At 55.3% G+C, this 20,902-nt stretch overlaps 2 protein-coding genes across 3 annotated transcripts in view; both read right to left on the bottom strand.

Annotated features, from left to right (window-relative positions):
• Nucleotides 1–723: 723 nt before the first annotated feature.
• CPNE9 (copine family member 9) lies at nt 724–6,930 on the bottom strand. Its single transcript, XM_030458351.1, has 21 exons — nt 6,854–6,930; nt 5,375–5,415; nt 5,249–5,295; nt 4,877–4,980; nt 4,639–4,678; nt 4,465–4,467; nt 3,920–3,996; nt 3,658–3,721; nt 3,445–3,548; nt 3,261–3,365; nt 2,863–2,904; nt 2,690–2,765; nt 2,561–2,614; nt 2,394–2,455; nt 2,060–2,106; nt 1,804–1,985; nt 1,561–1,688; nt 1,342–1,444; nt 1,207–1,264; nt 983–1,056; nt 724–876 (listed from the first exon to the last, which is right to left on the bottom strand). The coding sequence occupies exons 1-21, from the start codon at nt 6,928–6,930 to the stop codon at nt 724–726; spliced, it is 1,641 nt and encodes a 546-aa protein (XP_030314211.1).
• A 514-nt stretch (nt 6,931–7,444) lies between these two features.
• The window catches only part of MTMR14 (myotubularin related protein 14), a 31,544-nt gene continuing 18,086 nt past the window's right edge, over nt 7,445–20,902 (bottom strand). The window contains exons 17-19 of one of the 2 annotated variants that reach the window (XM_030458560.1): nt 18,637–18,813; nt 10,996–11,151; nt 7,445–7,807 (exon numbers count right to left, since the gene is read on the bottom strand). In XM_030458560.1, coding sequence (XP_030314420.1) covers nt 7,630–7,807; nt 10,996–11,151; nt 18,637–18,813 — 511 coding nt within the window. In that variant the 3' untranslated portion in view covers nt 7,445–7,629. The remainder of the gene's footprint in view (nt 7,808–10,995; nt 11,152–18,636; nt 18,814–20,902) is intronic. The other variant, XM_030458561.1, reaches the window with a different exon arrangement.

Genomic DNA, 20,902 nt, shown 5'->3' with positions numbered 1-20,902 from the left:
CGGCTGAGAGAGCAGAGCGGCGAGAGCTAAGAGAGCTCGGGGAGGTTGCCAGGGGCCTGGCCGCGAGGAGACGAATAAGACGAATCTGCCGGCCCGAATCACAGGAAAACCCCGGAGCCCCGCCCCGGCCCCCCCCCCCCTTCCGTCCCCCCCGACCGCAGACGGCAGCAGACCCGGTCCGGGAGGTTTTATTTACAGTCGGTAACGCGGTACAAGCCCCGCCGAGCCGCCCCGGGACCCCTGGCTGTGGGGCTCAGCCCTGCAGGGGCAGCGGGCAGGATGGAGGCAGGCGCAGGCAGGAGCAGGGTGCAGGCAGGAACGGGGCACAGGCAGGAGATGGGTGAACCCCCCTGCCCCAAGGAGCTGGCGGGGCTGGGACCCCCGGCATGCGCCCAGCCCCGGGGTCAGCCTTTTCCCCGGGGCAGGGAGCTCGTCAGCCCTCCCGGGGGACACACCATGGCCCCACTAAACAGCCCCTGCCCCACGGTGAGGGACAGCACAGTCCGAGCCAGCCCCGCCGTGCCAGGCATTGCTGCAGGCCAGGCACGTCCAGTCCCGTGGTCGTGCTCCCAGAAGAAGAGGGTCCCAGTCCTGTTCACCAGCTGCAGCAGCTGATTGTCACCCTTGAGGGGTCCACATCTCCATGGCCAAGCCCTGGTCACTGGCAGAAGGACAGTGACACATGTTCTTGCCCACCAGCTGACCCCATGGCCCATGGAGGAGCTACTGGGGTTCTGCACGGCGAGGCTTGATGTCGTGGGTCTTCATGTAGGAGAGTAGCTGTTCAGGGATCTCAGCCAGCACATCCTTGGCCAGGCGGGCCATGCTCAGCACCTGATTTCCTGAGTCATCCACATAATCCCGAAATGGCACAAACTTCAAGGGAAAAGAAGATTGCAGTCTTGTTGGAAACATCCTTGTGGATGCAGGGGTCAGTGAGGGGCTGAACATGTGGTGGTACCAGGCTCAGTGCTGGTGTTACCTGCACAATGTCCCTCTCAGCATAGCGTCCCCGGGAAGACACTCGTACCTCATCACCATCCAGCTCCTCCATGGCTAGAGAGTGACAGCTGGTGTCACTGGGATTCAGTGGGATGGCCACCAGGGACAGAAACACTATCCCTTCCTCTTGGATGCCTTTAGTGTCCTGGAGAAAGGGACAGTGTTTCTGTCCCCCTTCCCTGATGTCCCCAAGCCCCAACTCACCCTCAAACTCAGCAGGACCCACTCCCACAATGATGATGGACATGGGCAAGGAGGAAGCCTGTGAAGTAAAAGCAGAGTGACAGTCAGGGCAGCAGCCAGCATGGAGTGAACTCATGGTGATGCAGGTGCACTCACAGTGACGATGGCTTCTTTGGTCTGCAGCATGTCAGAGATGACACCATCCGTGATGATGAGGAGAACGTGGTACTGTGAGCCATCAGTCACCTGTGCAGCCGCTCTATGGGGATAAGGGATGGGGTCCCACCAGCAGTCCCACCAGTATGGGGGAGCCCACTCCACTGCAGGACTGGTGGCATTTGGGTATGGCAAAAAGCAGAGTCCCCCAGTGCTCACCGAGCCACCTGGTTGATGACGGGGGCGAAGTTGGTGGGACCATAGAGCTGGACAGTGCGCAGGCTCTGGAGGTAGCACTCCAGCACGCCCTCAATGCCAGCACAGCTGGGGTTGTCCACGTTGTTGTTCTGGGGGATGGGGACAGGTAATCTGAGTGCCTCCAAGGGGAACCACTGCATCCCTCAGCTGCAGGATGCAGTGGGCACCCCTGACCCACCGTTCCCCCCCACCCCAAGGGCTCACCAGGGGGAACTGGTGGGAGATCTTGCCGTCGGGTGGGAGTTTGGCACCAAAGCCATAGGCAGGGAAGAGTTTGTCACTGTCGTAGTCCTGGATGACCTCCCCCACGGCCTTCAGTGCCAGGGCGTAGGCACTCAGCTGGTAGGGGCTGGCGTAGTGCAGCGAGGTGGGCTGCGACGGCATCCCTGCAGCACAGCACCCATCAGCACCCACCCCACAGCCATGCCAGAGGGGCCCCCCCTGCACTGGCTGCACTCACCATTGGAGGCCGTGAAGTCGATGGCGACGGTGAAATTCAGCTGCGTCCTTGTGGGGGGAGAGCGAGGGAGGCTGCCAGCCCCACGGCACAGGGACACCACCTTCCAGCCCCACGGCATGGTGTGTGTGTGTCCCCTGCCTCAGGAATCATCACCTGGGCCCCCCCTGCCCCATCCCCCATCCAGCACCCCAGGGCCAGGGGCTGCCATCCTGCACCCCCCTCCCCAGCCCCACTACCCCTAATCACCCCCAGGTTTCACTTGCACCATCACCACCGAGACCCTCGCCCATGTGGGGGTCTCAGGGAGCAAGGGGGCAACCAGCCCCCCACTCACCCGCCCCGAATGTAGTCAACAAAGGTGAACTCGGACTCAACGGAGAAGGAGAGCAGTGTCACCTGTGGGCATGGGAAGGTCAGACCCAGTTCTTCCTACCCCCCCTGGCGGGCACAGCACAGGGGGCAGATCTGTGGGACCCGCAGGAGTGCCCCGGCCCCACTCACAGTGCCAGAGTTTACGTATTTCTTCTTCTTGCATTTCTTCCTGGGGTTCAGCACCTGTGGGTGCAGGGAGGGTTCAGTCCTCGTGTGGGCTGCCCTCCCTGGGCCCCCCACCCCAGACCCCCACTCTACCTCATACACCGTGAACTGGCTCTGTGCACGGGAGAGCTCCCTGTAGCTGGTGGCAAACTCCCCGATGAAGTCATGGCTGTGGGAGGGGCATGGGGCCAAGCACCCCAGTGAGGGGCACCTCAGGAAGCAGCAGCACCCCAATGTCCCCCACCACCCCACAGGTGTGTCCTCACCTCCCATCCCGATCCCAGTCGTACACATCTATCTTCACTGTCCTGAAAGCAAAGGCAGGCAGAGGGTGAGCCACCAGCCTGGCTGGCACAGCTGCCCCCAGCCCCCCTGCTTTGGTGACACCCACCCCACAGCCCACCCTGCAGCCAGCCTCTGGCAGAGCTGCCCTGCATCTGTGCTGGGAGGGAAATGGAAAATCTGGGTCACGGCTGGGGCCCTGGAAAGGAGGGGGATGCCTTTATGTAATTTGGGTTGCAAAAGAGGAAAAACCACTAAAACCCAATAAGGACCCAATTCTGAGCTGCTGGCCACTGAGGGGCCAAACCCATGAAGGACATGCTCTGGCCCCACGGCCACCCCTGCCACCATCCCCACCACACCCCACTCCCTGTCCCCGTACCGGTCGTAGTCACCATTGCAGAGGGCACGCACGGGGATGGTGAAGGGCTGCCACACCGGATTGAGTGTGTTCTTGACCACCTCTGTCTTATGGCAGATAGTGAAGCTGTGGGGACAGGGCAGGGCTGGCTCACTGTATGGCCACACCGGCACCCAGCCCACCCTGCTGTGCTCCCCGTGCTCACGTGCCGTCCTCGTTGCTGCGGTAGAAGACAAGGAAGGGGTCGGATTTCCCAAAGAAGTCCTTCTTGTCCAGCTTGTTGGCACATAGCTGCATCGTGACGATGTCCTGGGGAAGGGGACCATCACCACTGGCCACCTCCTTGCTCCCAGCCCCAGCAGCCTTCTGTGCCAGGGGAGCTGTGCAGCCCCCACCTCACCACTGCCAGGACACTCACCCGGCAGTTGCTCAGCTCCTCAGCCAGAAGCAGGATGGTCCCACACCGCTTCCCTGGGACCCCCCTGGGACCAGAGGTGCCAGCTCAGCTTGGGGACAAGGAGGATGGGGCGGGCAGGAGGTTGGATTGGGGTTGGGGCTTGTGCCCCATGGTTGGCACTCACAAGGGATGTTTTGTGTGAAAGGGATGGGGTTTCATGGAGCCAGTGGCTGGGGACATGGTGGGGGAACCCCCTCTTTCCCTGCCATGGGCAATGACTCACGTGAGGGCTCTCTCCAGGCGGCCCCGCTGGGACCCGATCACCTCCCCCAGCGCCACAAATGCTTGGCCCAGGAAGTCCTGTGCACCAAGTACAGCACTGTGAGATGCTGGGGGCTTCTGCCACAGCTCCCAACCACCCGCACCCACCCCTCACCCTCCCAATTTGCCCATGCGACCTACCTCCATCTGTGGCTGTGCCAAGTGCCCTGGATCCCACCCAGGGTCCCAAGAGCCACACCCTTGCCCAGGACCTATCCTGTACCTCCAGAACCACCCCAGGTGCCCACTCCATGTGCTCTGGACCCAATCTGTTCCTCTTGGAGCTGTCCCACAGCCCTGAAAGCTTGTGTCCCTGACCCCCCCCAGCCACCCCACAAGGCTTAGACTCATTCCTCCAGACCTATGCCATTCTGGACCCCTCAGGCCACTCTACACCTCTCCTGCATCCCCATGGTGTGTCCTGGATCCTGCACCCTGCCCTGCCTGGCATCCCCATGGTCCAGGGTCCCAGGGCAGAGCAAGGGCTGGTGGGTGGTGGGCACCTACCTTCTGCCAGTCCCCATGGGGCATGGAGAGATGAAGAACAGGTTAGAGCCTCACAAAGCCAGGGACACCTCTCCCCCCTGACAGCACCCAGACAGGGCACAGCCTCGGGATGCCCCACTGCAGCATCACATTGGGGTGTCAACACATGTGTCCCCCAGCATGGGCTGCGCTCACCTGCTTTAAAATGGAGCAGCTCTTGGAGTCCACATTGTAGCTGGTGATGAGAGAGCAGAGCCTTGAGCCCTGGCACACAGCCCCACTTACCCCCACCTGCTGTACTTTTCACCACTGTATGCTTATTTATTGTCATTATGTATTATGCTTATTTATTTATTATGGTTATTTATTACTGACTCGGTGTTTTGTTCCACCCCGAGCCTGGGCTGAGCCCTTCCCCAGACACCCCACTCACACATCAAAGCGGAGGTTTTGCTTCTCCTCAAAATAGTAGTCGAGGACAAACTTGCGGACAAAGTCAGGGTTCAGGGTGTTGTCAATCACCTCAGTGCGCCCATACTGTGGAGAAAGAGGTGAGAGCAGCCCCCCCCCCCTCCATAGCCCCTCTCCCTCGCAGCTGCCCTGGTGCTAATCCCAGTGGGGAGATTAATGCTGCTGGCGGGACCGGATCATGGATACAGAGGGATCATTATCGTTAGCATGGATGCAAGTGGCCATATGGGCCTGTTTAAGGGATCAGGCAGGAGCAGGGGCATGGATAGGCAGCAGCACCCCTGGTACAGGGCTGGAAGCATCCCCGGGGACCCAGAAGAAGGTCCCTGCTCACCTCCTTCCACTCGCTGCTCCCTGAGCTCTGCACAAAGAGGACCACCACTGCAGAAAGAGGAGCAGAGCTGGACTGCTGTGCTGCAACTGTGCTGTGCCATGCCCCCTGCCCAGCCCCAACACCCACCTGGGTCAGACTTAGAGAAGGTGTCCATGTCCAGCAGGTTCCTGGAGGGATGGAGCCAGGCGTGAGCCATCCTTGGTGCCACCTGCCCAGCCCCAGTGAGTCCCCACGTCCTCCCCCACCATCATGGGACAGCACCGTACCAGGGGGCCATGCTGGCATCTGAAGCTGAGAGCCCCAGCAGCCCAGGGGTTGTGCTGACTCCCACCAAGGGTTTGGCGGGACAGCGGGGTGAGCAGGGAGCAGCATATCCAGCACTGACAGTGATTAAACATGACAGGGAACCCTTTTAGAGTATGAAACCTTCCATCGTCTGCTGGCACAAGCTGAGTGCCTGCTGCACCCGGGCAGTGGGAGCACGGCTAATGGTGGGGCACAGGAGCGAGAAGAAAGGAGACACTTAGAGCAGGGGCTGGGCAGCCAGAGGGGACGAGCTCTGTGTCCCCTAAGCAGCTGCCAGAAGTGATTGATCTTTGTCTTTCACACGGTGTGACAACAGAAAGTACTGAGGGCTGTGACCAGCTCCACAGGGATCCTTCCTGAAACTCCCGGGGTGGCCGCATAGGGTGGGCCGGAGCATGGCTGCTGGCCGCAGGTCTCAGCCTGTAGGTACAGGGACACAGGGGAGAGACCTCCAGGGCTCCCCATGTAGCTGAGTCCTTCGGGAGCCACAAAACCGAAGCCTGCCCCTGCCCTGGGCTGTCTCCAGAACCGAATCCCGGCCCCTGCTCGGAGCTGCCAGGTCCCGCAGCCCCTCGGCTCGCTGCCTGAAAGGGCAGGCAGGGAGGGCAGAGGCTCTGCTGCAGGCAGGGGGCACGGCAACCACTAGTTCAGGCCTCCAGCATGCGGGATGCCACTGCTCAAGAGGCCGGTGCTATCGGACCCCCCAGCTGCAGGCAGCGAGGCCAGCGGTGCCTCTGCCGGGCTGTGTTTAGCCACCGACAGATCTGCTCAGCAGCCGTTGCTTGTTGCCCCGTGGACCCCACCAGAAGCTGGAGGCACCAAGCAACACCTCCCCTGAAGAAAGAACCTGTCCCACCATGGGACAACACTGACCTGCTCCTGCCCCTGCTGCCTCCCATGGCTCTCACAGAGTGGGGCAGAGCCGGGCAACCTGCCTGCAGCCAGCAATCACCCTAAGCCCCACCAGCAGCACCCCGAGCAGGGCTGTCCCACGTCCCATCCCTGGGTGCCGGCAGCGAGTCCCTCCAAGCAGCCGCACCCGGTGCCAGCATCCCCCGGGACCCCGCGGAGAGGACAGGACCTCTCCCCGGGTGGCAGAAGGGGTTCGGGCAGACGCCGCGGCACAAAGCGGTGCCCGGGCAGCCAGAAGGACCTGGAGCCCTCCCTCCCCCAGGGCCGGGGGCTGCCCAGCGGGCAGCGGGTACCGCGGGACACGGGCACTCCGCGGCGCAACCCCGCGCCCCTCACACCCACCCCGTGCCCGCCCGCCCGCCCGCCGGTCCCCCTATCCCGGCTCACCGGCAGGACACGGTGAGCTCCACCTTGGTGCCTGGCACGCTGCTTGCCGCCGGCTCCAGCGCTCCCGGAGACGCCATCCCCGCCCGGGCGCCGCCGCTGCTCCGCGCCGCCTCCTCGGCGGGCGCGCCCGGGGGCGGGCGCGGCACGGTACGGCACCGGGCACTGCACCGGGTACGGGCACGAAACGGTTCGGCACAGCCCTGCCGGCAGCAACACCGCAGGCACCGGAAAGGGGGAGGGCTCGGCCCTGGGGACCGTCCCGACCAGCGACGGCTCGGCCCCGGGGACCGCGGCACGGGGGCTCAGCCCCAGCTCTGCTCAGCCTCCCACCGGGACCTCCCGAGCGGAGCCGCGGGCTCAGATCCGCGCCCAACCCGGTGCGGCGGAAGATCAGATCCGACTCCCGCCCCGCCGGGAGCTCCCTCCCGGTCACGGTCCTGGCTCGGTGCTATTTCGGTGCCGCCGCTCCCGGGGCGTGGGCCGGGCTATTTATAGTGAGCGGCGCCCCCGGCGGAGCCGCTCCCGCCGCCCCCCCCCGGCCGCCCTCCCCCGCCCGCAGCCCAGACAGGAGGCAGGAGAGGGCTCAGCTCGTGTGTCTTTACTGCAGAGATTAGCCGGAGCCCCCCGCGCTCCCCCAGCCCCAGGCAGAGGCGGGCGGCAGCGGGCACTGGGGGCTGCAGGTGCCCGCACCGGGAATAGGGTCCCAGGGCTGGGCCCAGGGGAGCTGCCAGCCCCGGATCTCCAGCCAGCGGTCAGGGAACGTTCCGTCCGTGAACTCAAAGCGTGCTGCTGCCCCTCAGTCCCACGCCCCGCACGAACTGCTCGAGAAGGCCACCGATTGCCCCCGAGGAGCTTGGGGTCACGGCCTTCAGGCCAATGGTCCGGCTGTAGCTGGCTAGAAAGGTGGAACGCACTTCTTCCAGCCGGGACTCACGGTCGCTTGCTGACACCAGCCTAGGAGAGAGAAGGCGGAGGTCAGAGACTGCAGATGCCCCTCTCCCCATCCCAGCTCCAGTCCCGCATGGGGGGCAGAAGTCTGGAGGCAGGGCTGAGGCTCCGCCCACAGGGCTGGCTCCAGGGGCTGGGGCAGCTCTGCTACAGCAGCTGGTGCTGCTACCTCGTTGTCCAACCCAACTCAACCCAAGGCTCTGCCATGGAGCCCTTTGCAGCACCATCCTCCTGGTCTCCCCAGGTCTCTTCCTTCACCCTGCCCTCCCACCCCCTCACCTTCCCTCACCACCACGGTGCTCACAAGGCCATGGCTCATACAGAAAGTGCTGCTTTTGCCAAGCAGGCACTGGCTGACGTCAGCCAAGTGCCATCTACCTCCCCTCCTTGCACAGCCTTCCCAGGGGGAGCCTGGACCATTGCTTCCAACCTATTTGCCACCATCCTTCAATCCCCCTGGCCCTAGCCTCCGACTCTTGTGCTGGCACAGACAGTTTTGGGGAAGGGGGAACCATGAGATGGGGCAGACAAGGTGACAGAAGCCCCCAGGAGCACTGCAGCTGTGGAAGGAGGAGAGCTGAGCGGCATTTTACTTCTCTGCAAGCAGGAGTAGGGCACTGCTTCCCCTGGGACCTGCTCTCCTCTCCAGCTGATCCATGCACCTGGTTAGGGGCAGGGGGGGGGTGGGGATGGAAGAGAGAGGAGGGAAGGCAACATTTCAGCAAAGGGAGCAGGGGAAAGCAGGACGAGGGTTCAGAGGCAGCTCTTGCAAGCGCTCTGGCCTGAAACGGTTCTTGCTGCAACATGCCAGTGGTTCCCAGAGAGAATAAGACATTCCTCAAAGGTCACTCCAAGGGCACAGTGCGAACCTTCCTCATAAAAAATTCTCTTTAATCTCTCCCAGCGCCTGGGCTGGCTATAAATTGGCACAGCTCGTTTGAATGGAAGTGTTAACCACCCACAGCCAACAGCTTTGGTCCGGAAACAGCAGCAAGAGGATATGGTGGGAGGCCTATAAACAGCAAGCGATGCCGAGGCAGCCAACCGGGCCGCTGTTTACAGTGTCTGATAATAAAGAGAAGCCAGAGGGCAAAAGAAAAAAGGCAACATATCTAAACACATTAAAAAGATGCTTTTTTGGCAACCTAATTAGGACATGCAGCTCGCAAACCTGCCAGCATTAGAAATTAGCTACACGAAAGCAGGACTTACATGCACCCGAGTACAGTGATCTGAAATGTCACGCGCAGAGGTAAGCGAGGGCGTGCAGCAGTTGGGTCCCACATCTTCTGGCTCTCACACCTCTTCACAAGACAAGTTTTGTATTTAGACTTTTAGGTTTCTTTCACAGAGTGAGACACTCCAAGGCACAGGGTCAAGTGGCTACCGACTGCTTGACACCAAGCCCGGCTACACCCTTTTACTCCGAGCAGTTCAAGCAGGGTGGCAGGTGGCACTTCTCTGCCAAATCCTCAGTGCTCTGCCCCACTACACTTCCTACAGCCTGCCCGCTCGCCTGCAGCTCAGGGTGCAGGATGAGAGGAGGCTGTCAAAGCCCCAGCTTAAAGTAAGCCCTGACAAGCCCCACACAAGCACAAGAAGTAGGCTGTGAAAAGAGTACCTTCATCGAGCTGCTGCCAGCTGAGATGTAAAGTGGGAACTTAAATGGAATCTAATTTTCCCAAAACTGTGCTGGGCTGTGAAAAACTGGGATAAAACCATAATGGGCTCCTGAGCAAACAGAGCTGATACAGGAGCAGAGAGAATGGAGGCCCTAGGTCAAGCTCAACACACCATCCCTGGGAACTCATCATCCCTTCCAAACAGTGCCTGGGCCCAGCAGCTGCAGTTGAATGGTTCCCAGGACCTGAGCACCCCACAGCTCCCCAGCAGAGCTGAAGAGGGCAAAGCATTTGCAGCATCGGCTGCACACTCAATGGGGAAGCACCACTACCACTGTTCCCTGGACCTGGCTGTCCCAAACAGACAGACTTCAAATGGCACAAGCCTACAGTCTCAGCATCAGCAGCAGCTTCAGAGCTCAGCTTCAGTTCACATTTCTCTCTACTGAATTCCCTATCCTGGCATTAGGTCTAACTCTAAGGGTAGCAACAACTTTCTGGTGATCAGCAACCACCAAGCACACCCAGGTCCAGGACACAGCAAAAGCAGTCACTAACTGAGGTAACCCTTGGTCCCTATCTCCAAACACCTGCAGCTAAGAATGTCCTCATGAAAGGAGGAGAGCAAATCCTGCCCAGACCATGTCCAAAATCTCTCCCAATTCTTTGATCTGCCAATTCATGAATTTTGTAGCTTCACCATAACCTGGGAGGCAGATGCTCTGTTCTGCTCTGCTCAGCACCACGGCACAGTCATGAGAGCAGGCGAGCCAGGGCTGCTGGCCTGTTTCACAGGGAATGTTGATTTTCATGTCACTTGTCCTCTGCCTCCAAAGCATGTACTCTGGTCTCAGTAAGGGACTGCAAGTGATTGGCAGCACAGCTTGCTAGCAGCAGCCCCTGATCTGCCATTTCAGTTTCTTGATTGAGAGTCTGCAGCCTGAAGGCACAAGGTTTTCCTCTATCAGCAATTAAAGCATACCTCCTGTCTTTCAAGCTTCCAGAGAGGTGACTTTCTATTTGGGGAAGAACATTTGCCTCCCAGCCATTCTCCATGGCCAGATGCAAGGCCTCTGTTTGCTCTGCACTGGCCAGATGCAGCACCTGCAAATGATGCTGTATGCAGTCAGACAAAAATCAGGGTGACAGAAGCACAGCTCCTCTCTTACTGTAGAAAGGACCTGACCCCAGCAGGGAGATGGAGATGAGCAAGATTCAAAAGCAAGAAAATCTGGGTAACCAGTTGGGTGCTGACAAGCATGCATCTGCAAATGCACTTGATAATGCCCAGATTCAGCATCTTCAGGGAAGAGAGGAAAGCCACCTCTTCCTACAGAAAGCAAAGTGCACCCCCCCATCATTAGACAGAGAAAATGCTGGTTTCTCTCAGAGTTCAACATAAGCAAAGAGTGCTCAGTCACTCAATTTGTGGATGGAAAGCCTCAAGGCAAGGAAGATGGGACAGCTTGTTATAGGCTCCCAGGCTTCTTCAGAAGTGCCAGGGTGATAAAGTTCCAGCGCTGGCAGCCAGCTGAGAGACCCAAGGAGAGATCCTGCATTTGAGACACTTACAGGCAAGTGCTAGGGGATTCATCCGGGAAGCTGCAAGGGAGAGAGGCGTCTGCACTCAGGATTGCCTGCTCCCGAATACTGCCACACCCTGTCACCATCTGCCAGCTGCCAAAGTCTGTGGAAACGGAAGATCCGGGCAGAGAGTGGTCCGCCGATCTGGGGCAGAGAGAGAGGGAGACGGTGCCATCAGTCAGGTCATTCAGCCACACTCCTCTCGCCAGTGCCAGGGACCTGCTGGGCTGACTGCCAGCAGCACTGTGCCAGCAGCACCTGTGCCAGCAGCTTTGACACTCAGGGACCAGGGCGCAACATGCAGCACTGGCCGGGCCCCAGGCCAAGCCTTTCCTTTGAAAGCAAGGGGAGAGCCAAGCTGGCTGGGGCTGACAAAAGCAGCAGGAGCACACTGGAGCTGGACAGGACAGAGCCAGCAAGAAACAGCTGGCCATGCAGAACTGTGAAACCCATTAGTGAGATGCAACGGCACGTCCTGCCACCGATCCTTCACAGATGTGGACACCGTGTTCTACAAGAGGCATCCTCCTGTTGCTTGGTGTAGTTCTTAGAACATCCTGGGGCAGTGGCAAGGCTTGGTGGAGAACCAGAGTTGTGACTTGGTTAGTGCTGAGAAAGACTAAGAGATTCTTGATCTGGAAGCCGTTAGAAGGCAGATCACTCCTGAGGCATTTGCACCAGATCTGAACAGAGCCAGACTCTGCTCAAGACATCCCCACGGCACCCACCCACTCACCCACCCCCAACATCTGAAGATCTTTTCATTCCTGTGTCAGAAGAACGGACTGCATGAGAAACCAGGTGGCAAAACACCTTTAGGACAGGAAAAAATAGCCAAGGGAGGATAATTGATGGATGCAACCTCCCGCTAGCAAAGGAGAAGGCATGACATCTGATACCTGAATCTGATGAGCCCCTCCAAAATCCCAGAGAAAAGGGCATAATCACTTGAGACAAACCCAGAGCGCTTGGCTTCTGGAGAGCAAGCAATTACTGTGCCCTGCTGCACAGAAGAGTGTACATAGCTGGAAGCACAGCCTGTAGCAGGCTCAATTACACACTACCAAGATCTTCTGGATAATTTATCTAAGATCTGCTGGGCAGATAGCAGTGCACCAGCTCCAGCTCTGCTGGGCCAGGTACTTGCACGCTGTCTTCTCAGCTAAGAATAGCAGTGGTGCACTGCAGCTGCTCCCCAAGAGACCAGGAGAACAGTGAGAAAGACAGTATCTCCCACAGCAAGAAGGACCTCAGCGAGATGGGAAGGGGAGGGTGCGGGGAGAGGCACAGCAGGAAACGTATTTGCTATCTCAATCTAATTCCAAGCCTGCCATTTAACTGGCCTGATCTATAGGGGCAAGTTCAAGAAGTCTGAAACACAGCCCTGAGCTGGCTGCACAAGTGGAGAAGTCACACAGCTCCTTGCATGTCAGCTTCCAGTCACTGCATTGTCATTTCCACAGCTGCAAGTCGGGGGTGACACCACTGCCTGGAAGTTCAGGCTCTGGAAAGGCATCATAGAAGAAAAAGGAAGGAGTAGATCTTCACCTGCCTTGCACAGCTCTTCTTTGGCTGCTTGATGAATGAGTAGTGAGGTTCAGAGGGGGCTGCGGATATTTAAGTAGTGGGAGAACCCCTTTTGCAAAAAGCTGTTTTTCCTGGAATACGTAACGCTGCAGCAGGAGTGAGGGCACTTCACTGAAAGCAGAACAGCAGCACAGACTCTTAGAAAGACCTTCTGCAAGCCAGATAGGGATTACCATCCCTGGGATGCAACGAATTCATCAGGGAAAGAGCTGTTCAGTGGCACCTACCCCCCTCTCCCTGCCTTTGGAAGATAAAGCTGAGCAGGTCAGCAGGAAGGAGGAGAGCAGGCAGAGCATTTGGGTCCCAAGCACAGTGCCATGTTTGAAGTGCAGTGGTAATAGTGCAGGAAACCAGGAAAAAAGGACAAAACTGCTTCAGTCCAGAGGAAGGAGGAGGATGCCACCTCCTATAGAGTACAGCACAGTCAGACAGGAAAAACAGGAGTGTCACTCACAGTGAGATGAGTTTGAGCTAAAGCAGTGAAGAGGTCTGTAGGCAATGGGCTGGGGCTGAAAGTAGATGGGGACATGGTTCTGTCAGAAAAGTAATGAGCTGCTAAACAGAGGAAAGGTTTGGGGTCAGACAGAAAGGTTTTGAAGAGGGAGACTCTGAGTGGCAGAGGAGGGCTTGGACTACCACTGGATTTCCAGGTGAAGGGAACTGAGCAGAGTTCTGTGGTTCTCACAAAGGGAGAGCAGTATCAGGAGCCTGCCTAGGAGACTGCCTGGTAAATGAAGGAACAAGACCTGGTCCAGGGCCCCAGCGACAGTAAAAACTTCCTCTGCCCAGCATCATGAACTGCACTGGTCAGATGAGACTGTGCTAAAGACTGTGAGCAGGGTGTGGGGTTTCAGCTTCCAGCTGCTGGTCACCTTCGATGGCTGTCAGCTCATCTTAAAGCAGCTCTTCGAGATGGAGCAATTCACCTCTTGAATCCTTTCTTCAACAGGCTCATAAGAGCACTGTGTACCTCCTGCAAGACACTCAGTGGCTCTCTAACCCCTCCTGGGGTCCCCAACCCTGTTAAACAGCTGTGCAAACTTAGTCAAGCTACATCTAACCTAACAGAATATGAGACTAACAGTTCAAAGCACCCAGTTGTGTCTCATCTCCAGGCAGCAGAATAAACACTTGTGATTAACTGAATAAACTAACTGTGCAATGAGTCCTGGTCATTTTTTTTCTGGCTCAGATTTTTGAGCCCACCCAGCTAAGCTAAGACACTGTGGCAGACTTCCTCCCCTACCCTCAATGCCTTCTCAAGGGAGGGTCCTGAGGAAGGGTCACAACCAACAAGCATCTTGAACAGCCTCGAGAGACAGCAGGGGCAATGGCTGAATGACAGAGGCAGGGAAGGCATGGCATGGGAAATCTTGCCTTTGCACTGCCAGGGCAGCAGAGCTTCTTAAAAGCTTGAGACCAAGAGTAGATTTCCAGGGTGACTGCATCCCAGTGCAATCCAGTCAGATGAAAATCTCCCTGTTATTTCTATCCCTGAAGGCTCTTTGTAAAGTCTTGCTGCAAAAACCCAGAAAGGGCTTCAGGCCCCAGAGCAAGCTGGGGCTTTTGGGACACCAGGACTAGAAAACATGTAAGAGCAACAGATTTGTGAACATTACAACCACACCAGAAGCTGGCTAGCTGCAAGGACAGCACAGAGGGTCTTGGGAATAAAAGCTGACATGGTTAAGGGAGATGAGATGCAGCAAGCCTTCAAGTCGCTGCCTCTGCCACAAACTTCTAATGGCAGACAGAAAGAGAACGAAACAGCGCTTCACACACCCACCTCTTCAGGTCCACGAGTGGGAAGAAACTCCCTCAAGAGTGCAAGATTAACAAAATTAGATTAGCAAAACAGAGATGAGCTGCAAGCTGTTCCTTCACATAAGAAAGGACCTCTAGCAGGCCATAAACTGGCAACTCACAGCCTGGAATGGTTCCTTTTAATTAGGTCAGTGCTTCCCATGCAACATGCTGCACAAGATAAAGAGTGTTTCAGAGCACATGAACACTTGCCTACTAGAGAATAGACGAGAGTGGAGGCAAAGCAACAGTCAAGAATCCTTCCCTTTCTTAATACATACTTGAGATTGAGTGCCAAGTGCCCAGCTGCTCAGCTCTCATCCTACCTCGTGCTGCCCCCGCTCACCTGACATATTTCTACACACCTGGGACTATTTGGGAAGCAGCTCACTTGCCAGCATATGCTCTGTGCCTCAAATCAAAGCATTAAGTACCATACGCACAGGCAGACTGTGGCAACCTGGAGTAAAGGGCAGCCCTCCCCACCTTTGCGTGGGAAGTGCTGGCAAGGAGCACTTGGCAGAGAGCTGTAGTGAGCCCTGGCTGAGTCCCAGGCAGCTATCCACAGCCTGTGTTAGTGCCCCAATGCCTGAGCAGCCAGTCCTCTGCAAGCACAACCAGTTTTGATTGCAGCACAGTCACGTGCCAGCCAGCAAACCCATCTTGTAGAAAAAAGTCATGCAATAATTCCAGAAAACATTTCTGTAAACATTTCCTCTCCTGCTGTGATTGCTATCCCAAGTGGTCACATCACAGATGCAGCTTCCAAGCCAGGTAAGGAGGAACAAGACACAGTGCACATGCAACCTTATCACTACCAACAAGACACCCAAACCAAGAGGCAGTAGCTCCTGTCCCTCTCTGTGCTCACTGCACTACCTCCAGACCCATGCCTGAACTGCCTGCAACCCTCCAAGTGAGGGAGTTCCCTGTGCCTGTTGACTAAAGCAGATCCTCCTCAATTTAACTCCTGCAGATCTCGACTTTTCAGATCACAGTACTTTGGGTTTTGTTTAATTGACTTAGCAAAAGCACATTCAACCAAAGATTATCCATCTGTTAATCCACATTAGTGCTATGTGCACACACTAAATCCCTGACACAGATACAGGGTTTTTCTGCAGTGTCATGGGACACTCAGACTATTAGCATCAAAGGCAAACACAGAGCATGGTTTGCAAGCTGCTGCCCTCTCACAGACTGGGAGCTCGAGTCAATGCACACTGTTTGCCATACCCAGAGCTCTGTTTGTAGAACAAGAAGCACCTTGTCTTACTCTGCGCATAATCTACGCAGTATCTTCATGCACATTTGCCTTCAGCAGACGTGATTTTACCATCACGGGATTTGTGGGCATCCAGAACTTCTGGATCAGAGCAGGACCCAGAAGAGGGAATGACAGCAAACTGCTGACATGGCCTGGCCAGGAGAGGGGGTTGAGTCCCACCAGCTGCCTTGGCATTTGTGACTTTGCTTTAGGACACTGCAGCTCCCCTCCCAGGCCCTGCCCATCTCTCTGCTGGCTTGCCTTCTCATTTCCTCTGAAGCTCCCTTACCTGCCAGAACATGGACTACTTTACATGAACTACCTGAAGGGTGCCTGCTGCCATTTTACAAGTAACCATTTTTTCTCAACTGCTGCTGCAGTGGTTAAGTGTTTTGTTGCTATGGCCACACAACCAGAGGATTAGGAAGTCAAGTACAGTAGTTTCTACATCTGAAGAGCCTTGAGCGTTAACCTGCCAGCAGCACCGTAGAGATAAAGGTATTTTTGGCATCATGATCAATCTCTGTGCTCCAGACTTCTCATCCTAATCCCACCATCTTCCAGGGGGTGAAGGGAGAGAATTTCTTCCTTCCTTCCATCACAGACACACTTCTTGTGCACCCAAAATGGGAGTCCTCCTTTCCTTCAGGACGGAAAACATTGGCTGAAGGTACTGTGATATCCATTACCTGCATGGAGCTCACCACATAAATTCAGATTAACATAGTCCAAGTGGGAGACCAAAGCCAAGTTGAAAGGTACAAACTCTCTCTGGAGACAAACTGTACCATGCTGAGACCCCAAAAGTGCAAGCCATACCAAATCCTGACAAGGCAACACACTGCTCAAGTCCTTTGCTGGCAGAGCTGCTACCAGTGTTAGCCCAGGGAAGGCAGGCAGGGCACAGACCATGGTCTGGCTGATCTGGCAATGGACTAGGAGGCAAAGGAACACGAATGTGCCAGAGAGTTGGTTTGAAAGAGCAGCTCCATTCAAAGCTGTCAAAGCTGTTGTCTTGACATTTACACCCACTGCCTACAGGGTCTCCAGGCTTACCTTCTCCAGCCTGCACACTGCTAAGAGTAGAAGAAACCTAGGTGACCCCAGAGATGGAGAGCATCCAAGTGTACACAGTCTCCAGCTAGGGCAAGCACAGCAGACTATCAACCATCTTTGTGTGTAGTGACTTCACCACTTTGGTCTCACAACTGATTATCTTCTTTTGTCTTCTTGGTTTCAGGCTGTGCAAAGCATTTGCTCCCTTTTTATCCCTATTCCCTCCTCAGTTACATTCTTCCCCCCACAGCCCAGACCTTCACAAAAGTAAACTGGGATTGGGAGTGGTGAAATTTTTCTGTGTTTAAGGGCTAAAAAAAGCTTTGTGCCATGGCAGAACCTATCATAATGGTTGGAAAGAAATATTTACAGCAGATGCATTTGCTATATGCATAACCACTGGCTATCTGTTACCCACCATGCTTGCTGGCTGCCTTAACCCCTGAGAGTGCCAGTTTTGAACACTGGACACCAGCAGGCACCAATAATCCAGAAACTTATAGACATCTCATCCAGAAACAGCCAGAGAAACGAAATTGCTGGTTTTACCAACTCTGAGCCCCTGGAATGCAGGGATGGTGTGATGAGCCCTCTCCTGCAGTGTTGCTCAGCTTTTCCTCTTTGCTCTTGCAAAGCAAAGCATGGCTGAAGCATCATAAACAGCTTCTCCCACAGCACTGCTGCAAGCTTGCTACCAGCTCTGCACCGAACAGCCTGTTAGGTCTTGGGAATGGCATAGGACCACACAGAGGAATTGTGGTGATACCGTCATGAATAAAAGCAGTGCCCAAGACAAGCTGCTTTTTCTTCCAAATGTTGTCCTCTTCTTGGGAGATTTGTTTCATCTTACAGAGAATGCGGAGGTGGGCCCCAGCAACGACTCAAAAACGTCCTATAAATTTCTTTCCCCTGGGAGAACAGTTCACATCATTTACAAAAACCGTCAGTGATTTTTCCCTAGAATTAAGAAACCTGGTAAGGAAGACTTATAAATTTTTCAATGCTTTACTTGTTTGTCTTTTATTTTCCATGTGAGAAGAGAAAACTAAAATTTGGCTGGTGGCTGTTTCAGAAGGGAATCACTAGAAAAAGAGTCATTGGAAAACCTGCAGAGACTACACAAACATTTGATGCTGTTAACAGCAACCTCTTATCTAAGAGCCTCTTTATCCCCTGTCAGCCTAAACACATGGTGTTTGCTCCACAGGCTCTGTTCTTTCTTCCCCAGCTTCACTCACCACTCTACTTTGCCCTGCCACAGCATCAGACTCCAGAAGGGTGCCAGAAGAGCCTTTGTTATGGCATGAGATTAGGCTCAGGTCCAGGGTGCCCATTCCCCGGTTGCCCAGCGGGAACACGCAGCCTTCCGGGTGAAATCCTTTGTGCTGGCACAGTGCTGACAGCTTGCCCCCAGCAGGTTCTACCTCTGCTTGCCATCCAGCACCCAGAGTTTATCCCCCCTGCAGTGTCAGGAAGGTCAGCAGGTGGAAAGGGAGACAGGACAGATGCAGAGCGAGGTCTACTTGGTGTGCAAGGCCTCCTACCCCCCATAGCACAGACATTTCAAACCCCTGCAGATGCATTTGGCAGAGAAAGTTCTGCACGCTCCAAGCATGCAGGATGCAGAGATGCCAAAGCTTGTGGAGCTCAGGCATGCGTTGAGGACAGGCAGAACAGACACCTCGCTGTTATCAGCAGAGTTCCTCACTCCTTTAAATGGGCCAGGGCAGGAATTTCTGTGTTTAATGGCCACTGTTTCACACAAGTTCAGGCTAGAGAGGACCAGGCCCCTAAGGCCTGTCTGTAGATACAAACCTACGTGCTCCAAGGTTCTCACAGCCACATAAGTGCAGCCCCGCAGTCCCTTTACCAGACACTCACTTTGCTGAGAAATGCTCTACTCTGTCCTGTCTCACCTGGATTTGGGCACTTCCAGTGGGCTGCTTCCAATCCTCAGGAAGTTATCAGAATGGGTTGATGAAGAGGAACTGGAGTACTTGACTTCGACCATGCCTGTGGAAGGCCGCCTGTCCTCAGACTGCTGTGCCCTGCTCCAGAGCACAGATTGTGGTGATGATGCACAGCTCTTCCTCCTGTGGGATGGAGGACTGGGGTGAGAAAGATGGCTTTCCCATGTCTTCCAACTAGGAAGCCTTTTCACAACAGTTTGGATTTTTACCCCAGTAGCTATAAGCTCTTGTTCCCAGTGGACCTGCCCTCCTCCCTCCCAAGGAACCATGAGTCATGGGTAACTGCTCAGTGAGGGGGGTACACTGAGCTCAACCCAATCCATCTTAGCTCATTCTTTTATAGACCAACATCCACGTGACCTGGAAATCAGAGACAGGAGAATGCATCAGCCCACACACATACAGGGAGTGCTTTGTTTAGTCCAGCTGGTAAAAATGCCTCAAGCAAGGGGCCTCCCAGCAGGGAAAGACCATTTCAATCTGCTCTAAACTCTGCAGAGTGTATTAGGCAAGGAGCTCAGCCCAGGTGGGAGTTTGTGCCCACTGATGAGGGTGACAGGAACACAATGCCAGTCTTATTTTCCCTTTCAGTGATTACCTTCAGGCACCTCTGACCACACTTCTGACCATGTGCTCAATGCTGATAATCATTCCAGCTGTAGGTGCTTTTCAGTCCTCTCCCTGCCTGTGCTGACAGCCCACCACTGCTCTGACTTTTTTTTCTAGCCAGCAGATTCAAACTCAGGCATGATCCACTCTCTGTTGCTGCATCAGGCCTTACCTCACAGTACCATCCAGCTACATGCCAAAGAGCCACACACATTTGGGACTAATTCACATCGTTGCTAGTCTGTGTTCAGATTTTCCTTCTTGCCTCTTTTTCCGGGAAGGCCCTCAAGAATTTTTTCCCCTTCCAGAATCACAGCAAATTGGACAAAGACATCCCTATGTACTCAAGTAAAAAGGAAAAGTCTAAAGCAAAAAAAAAAACTCAAGGAGAAAAGATGCAGTTCTTCCTGAAACCTGGCAGGGCACCCCAGCTTTGGCTGAGACCTTGAGCACTGTCAGCAAGTGCAGCTAAAGACAGGCTCATTGTACAGTGGGAAGCACGATATCCTCTTCACTTCTTGAAGGGTGTCCACCCTCAAGCATCACGCCACAGCCTTCCTCAAGCATCATTCATATCACGTTATCATAGCTGCCAACATCTCCAAGCACAGCCTACAGAGACAGGCTGGTACAGTTAAAAACCACATGCCACTCCCTGCAAGGAGACGCTGAGGCTTCCTGTTTCAGGACAGCACACTGAAGCACATCCCCTCCTCTCCCCCTTCATGTTATGCACAGCCCAGCTCACTCAGATTGTATCAAGCCCTAACTGTTCTCCAGACTGTAAAACCACTACAGCCTGCAGCAGGGCACCCCTGCCCAGATCCATTGCTAAGAACTCTTGGCAAAGGCTCACAGTCATCCCTTCCCCAAGCTCATGCCCACAGCATGGACACTTCACATCTTGTGAAAATCACATGCAGGTTTTATGCTGCAGGATCCAGCCTGTATGTCCTGAGCACTCAGAGCAACACAAACGCTTCCAGTTTACTGCCCTGCAGCCAGGAAAGTGGAAAATTGTTCTCTACTTTCTGCAGACACTTTGCTGTGGATAGACAGGCCCTGTGTGTCAAAGAGGACTCTGTGCTGCCCACTTGGCAAGCACAGTTTGGGACTCCCCGTATGCATTTTATGATTCTGCAGGAAGATTCTCTCTTCCCCTCTTCAGCATTTTATAAATTAAATCACAATGTGCTTTAGAAAGGTTGCTGCCACCAGGATGGCTGCAGGCTCAATCCCAGAAGACCTCCAACTGCCTCCAGCACAACCCAGATTTAATTTAAAATAATTGCAATATAAAATAGCATCTTCACATGTGCTGAGGGAGAGAAGAGAAAAATTAAACTGAGAGGGGCAACCCTACAGCAAAGTTCTGAAATCCCCAAACAGCACCAGAAACTCCACAAGCAGGCACAATGCTCATCCTACAGTTGCCAGACATCTTCCCAAGTCCCACCTGCATCTCCAGGCAAGTCCTAAGTGACCCTCTATCAACAGGGAGCACTGAGAATTTCATGCTCTCCCCCAGAAGTAACTCCAAGCAGTGCTGCAGGCAGCAACATGCTTTCAGCTCACACACCTTGTGCTATTAGGGGGCCTAAAG

Source organism: Calypte anna, chromosome 12 (genome assembly GCF_003957555.1).
Source record: "Calypte anna isolate BGI_N300 chromosome 12, bCalAnn1_v1.p, whole genome shotgun sequence".
NCBI classification, from domain to species: Eukaryota; Metazoa; Chordata; class Aves; order Apodiformes; family Trochilidae; genus Calypte; species Calypte anna.
Note: the sequence above shows the minus strand (reverse complement) of the source record. Positions and strands in the feature narration are given on the sequence as shown.

Bases quoted from the DNA above. Each gene is read 5' to 3' on its own strand.
- CPNE9 (XM_030458351.1), bottom strand. From the start codon at position 6,930: ATGGCGTCTCCGGGAGCGCTGGAGCCGGCGGCAAGCAGCGTGCCAGGC. The intron at 2,615-2,689 runs GTAGAGTGGGGG...CTGCACCCACAG, and splicing joins GCCAGTTCACGGTGTATGAG to GTGCTGAACCCCAGGAAGAA. The intron at 877-982 runs GTAACACCAGCA...TTTCCCTTGAAG, and splicing joins CTGAGAGGGACATTGTGCAG to TTTGTGCCATTTCGGGATTA.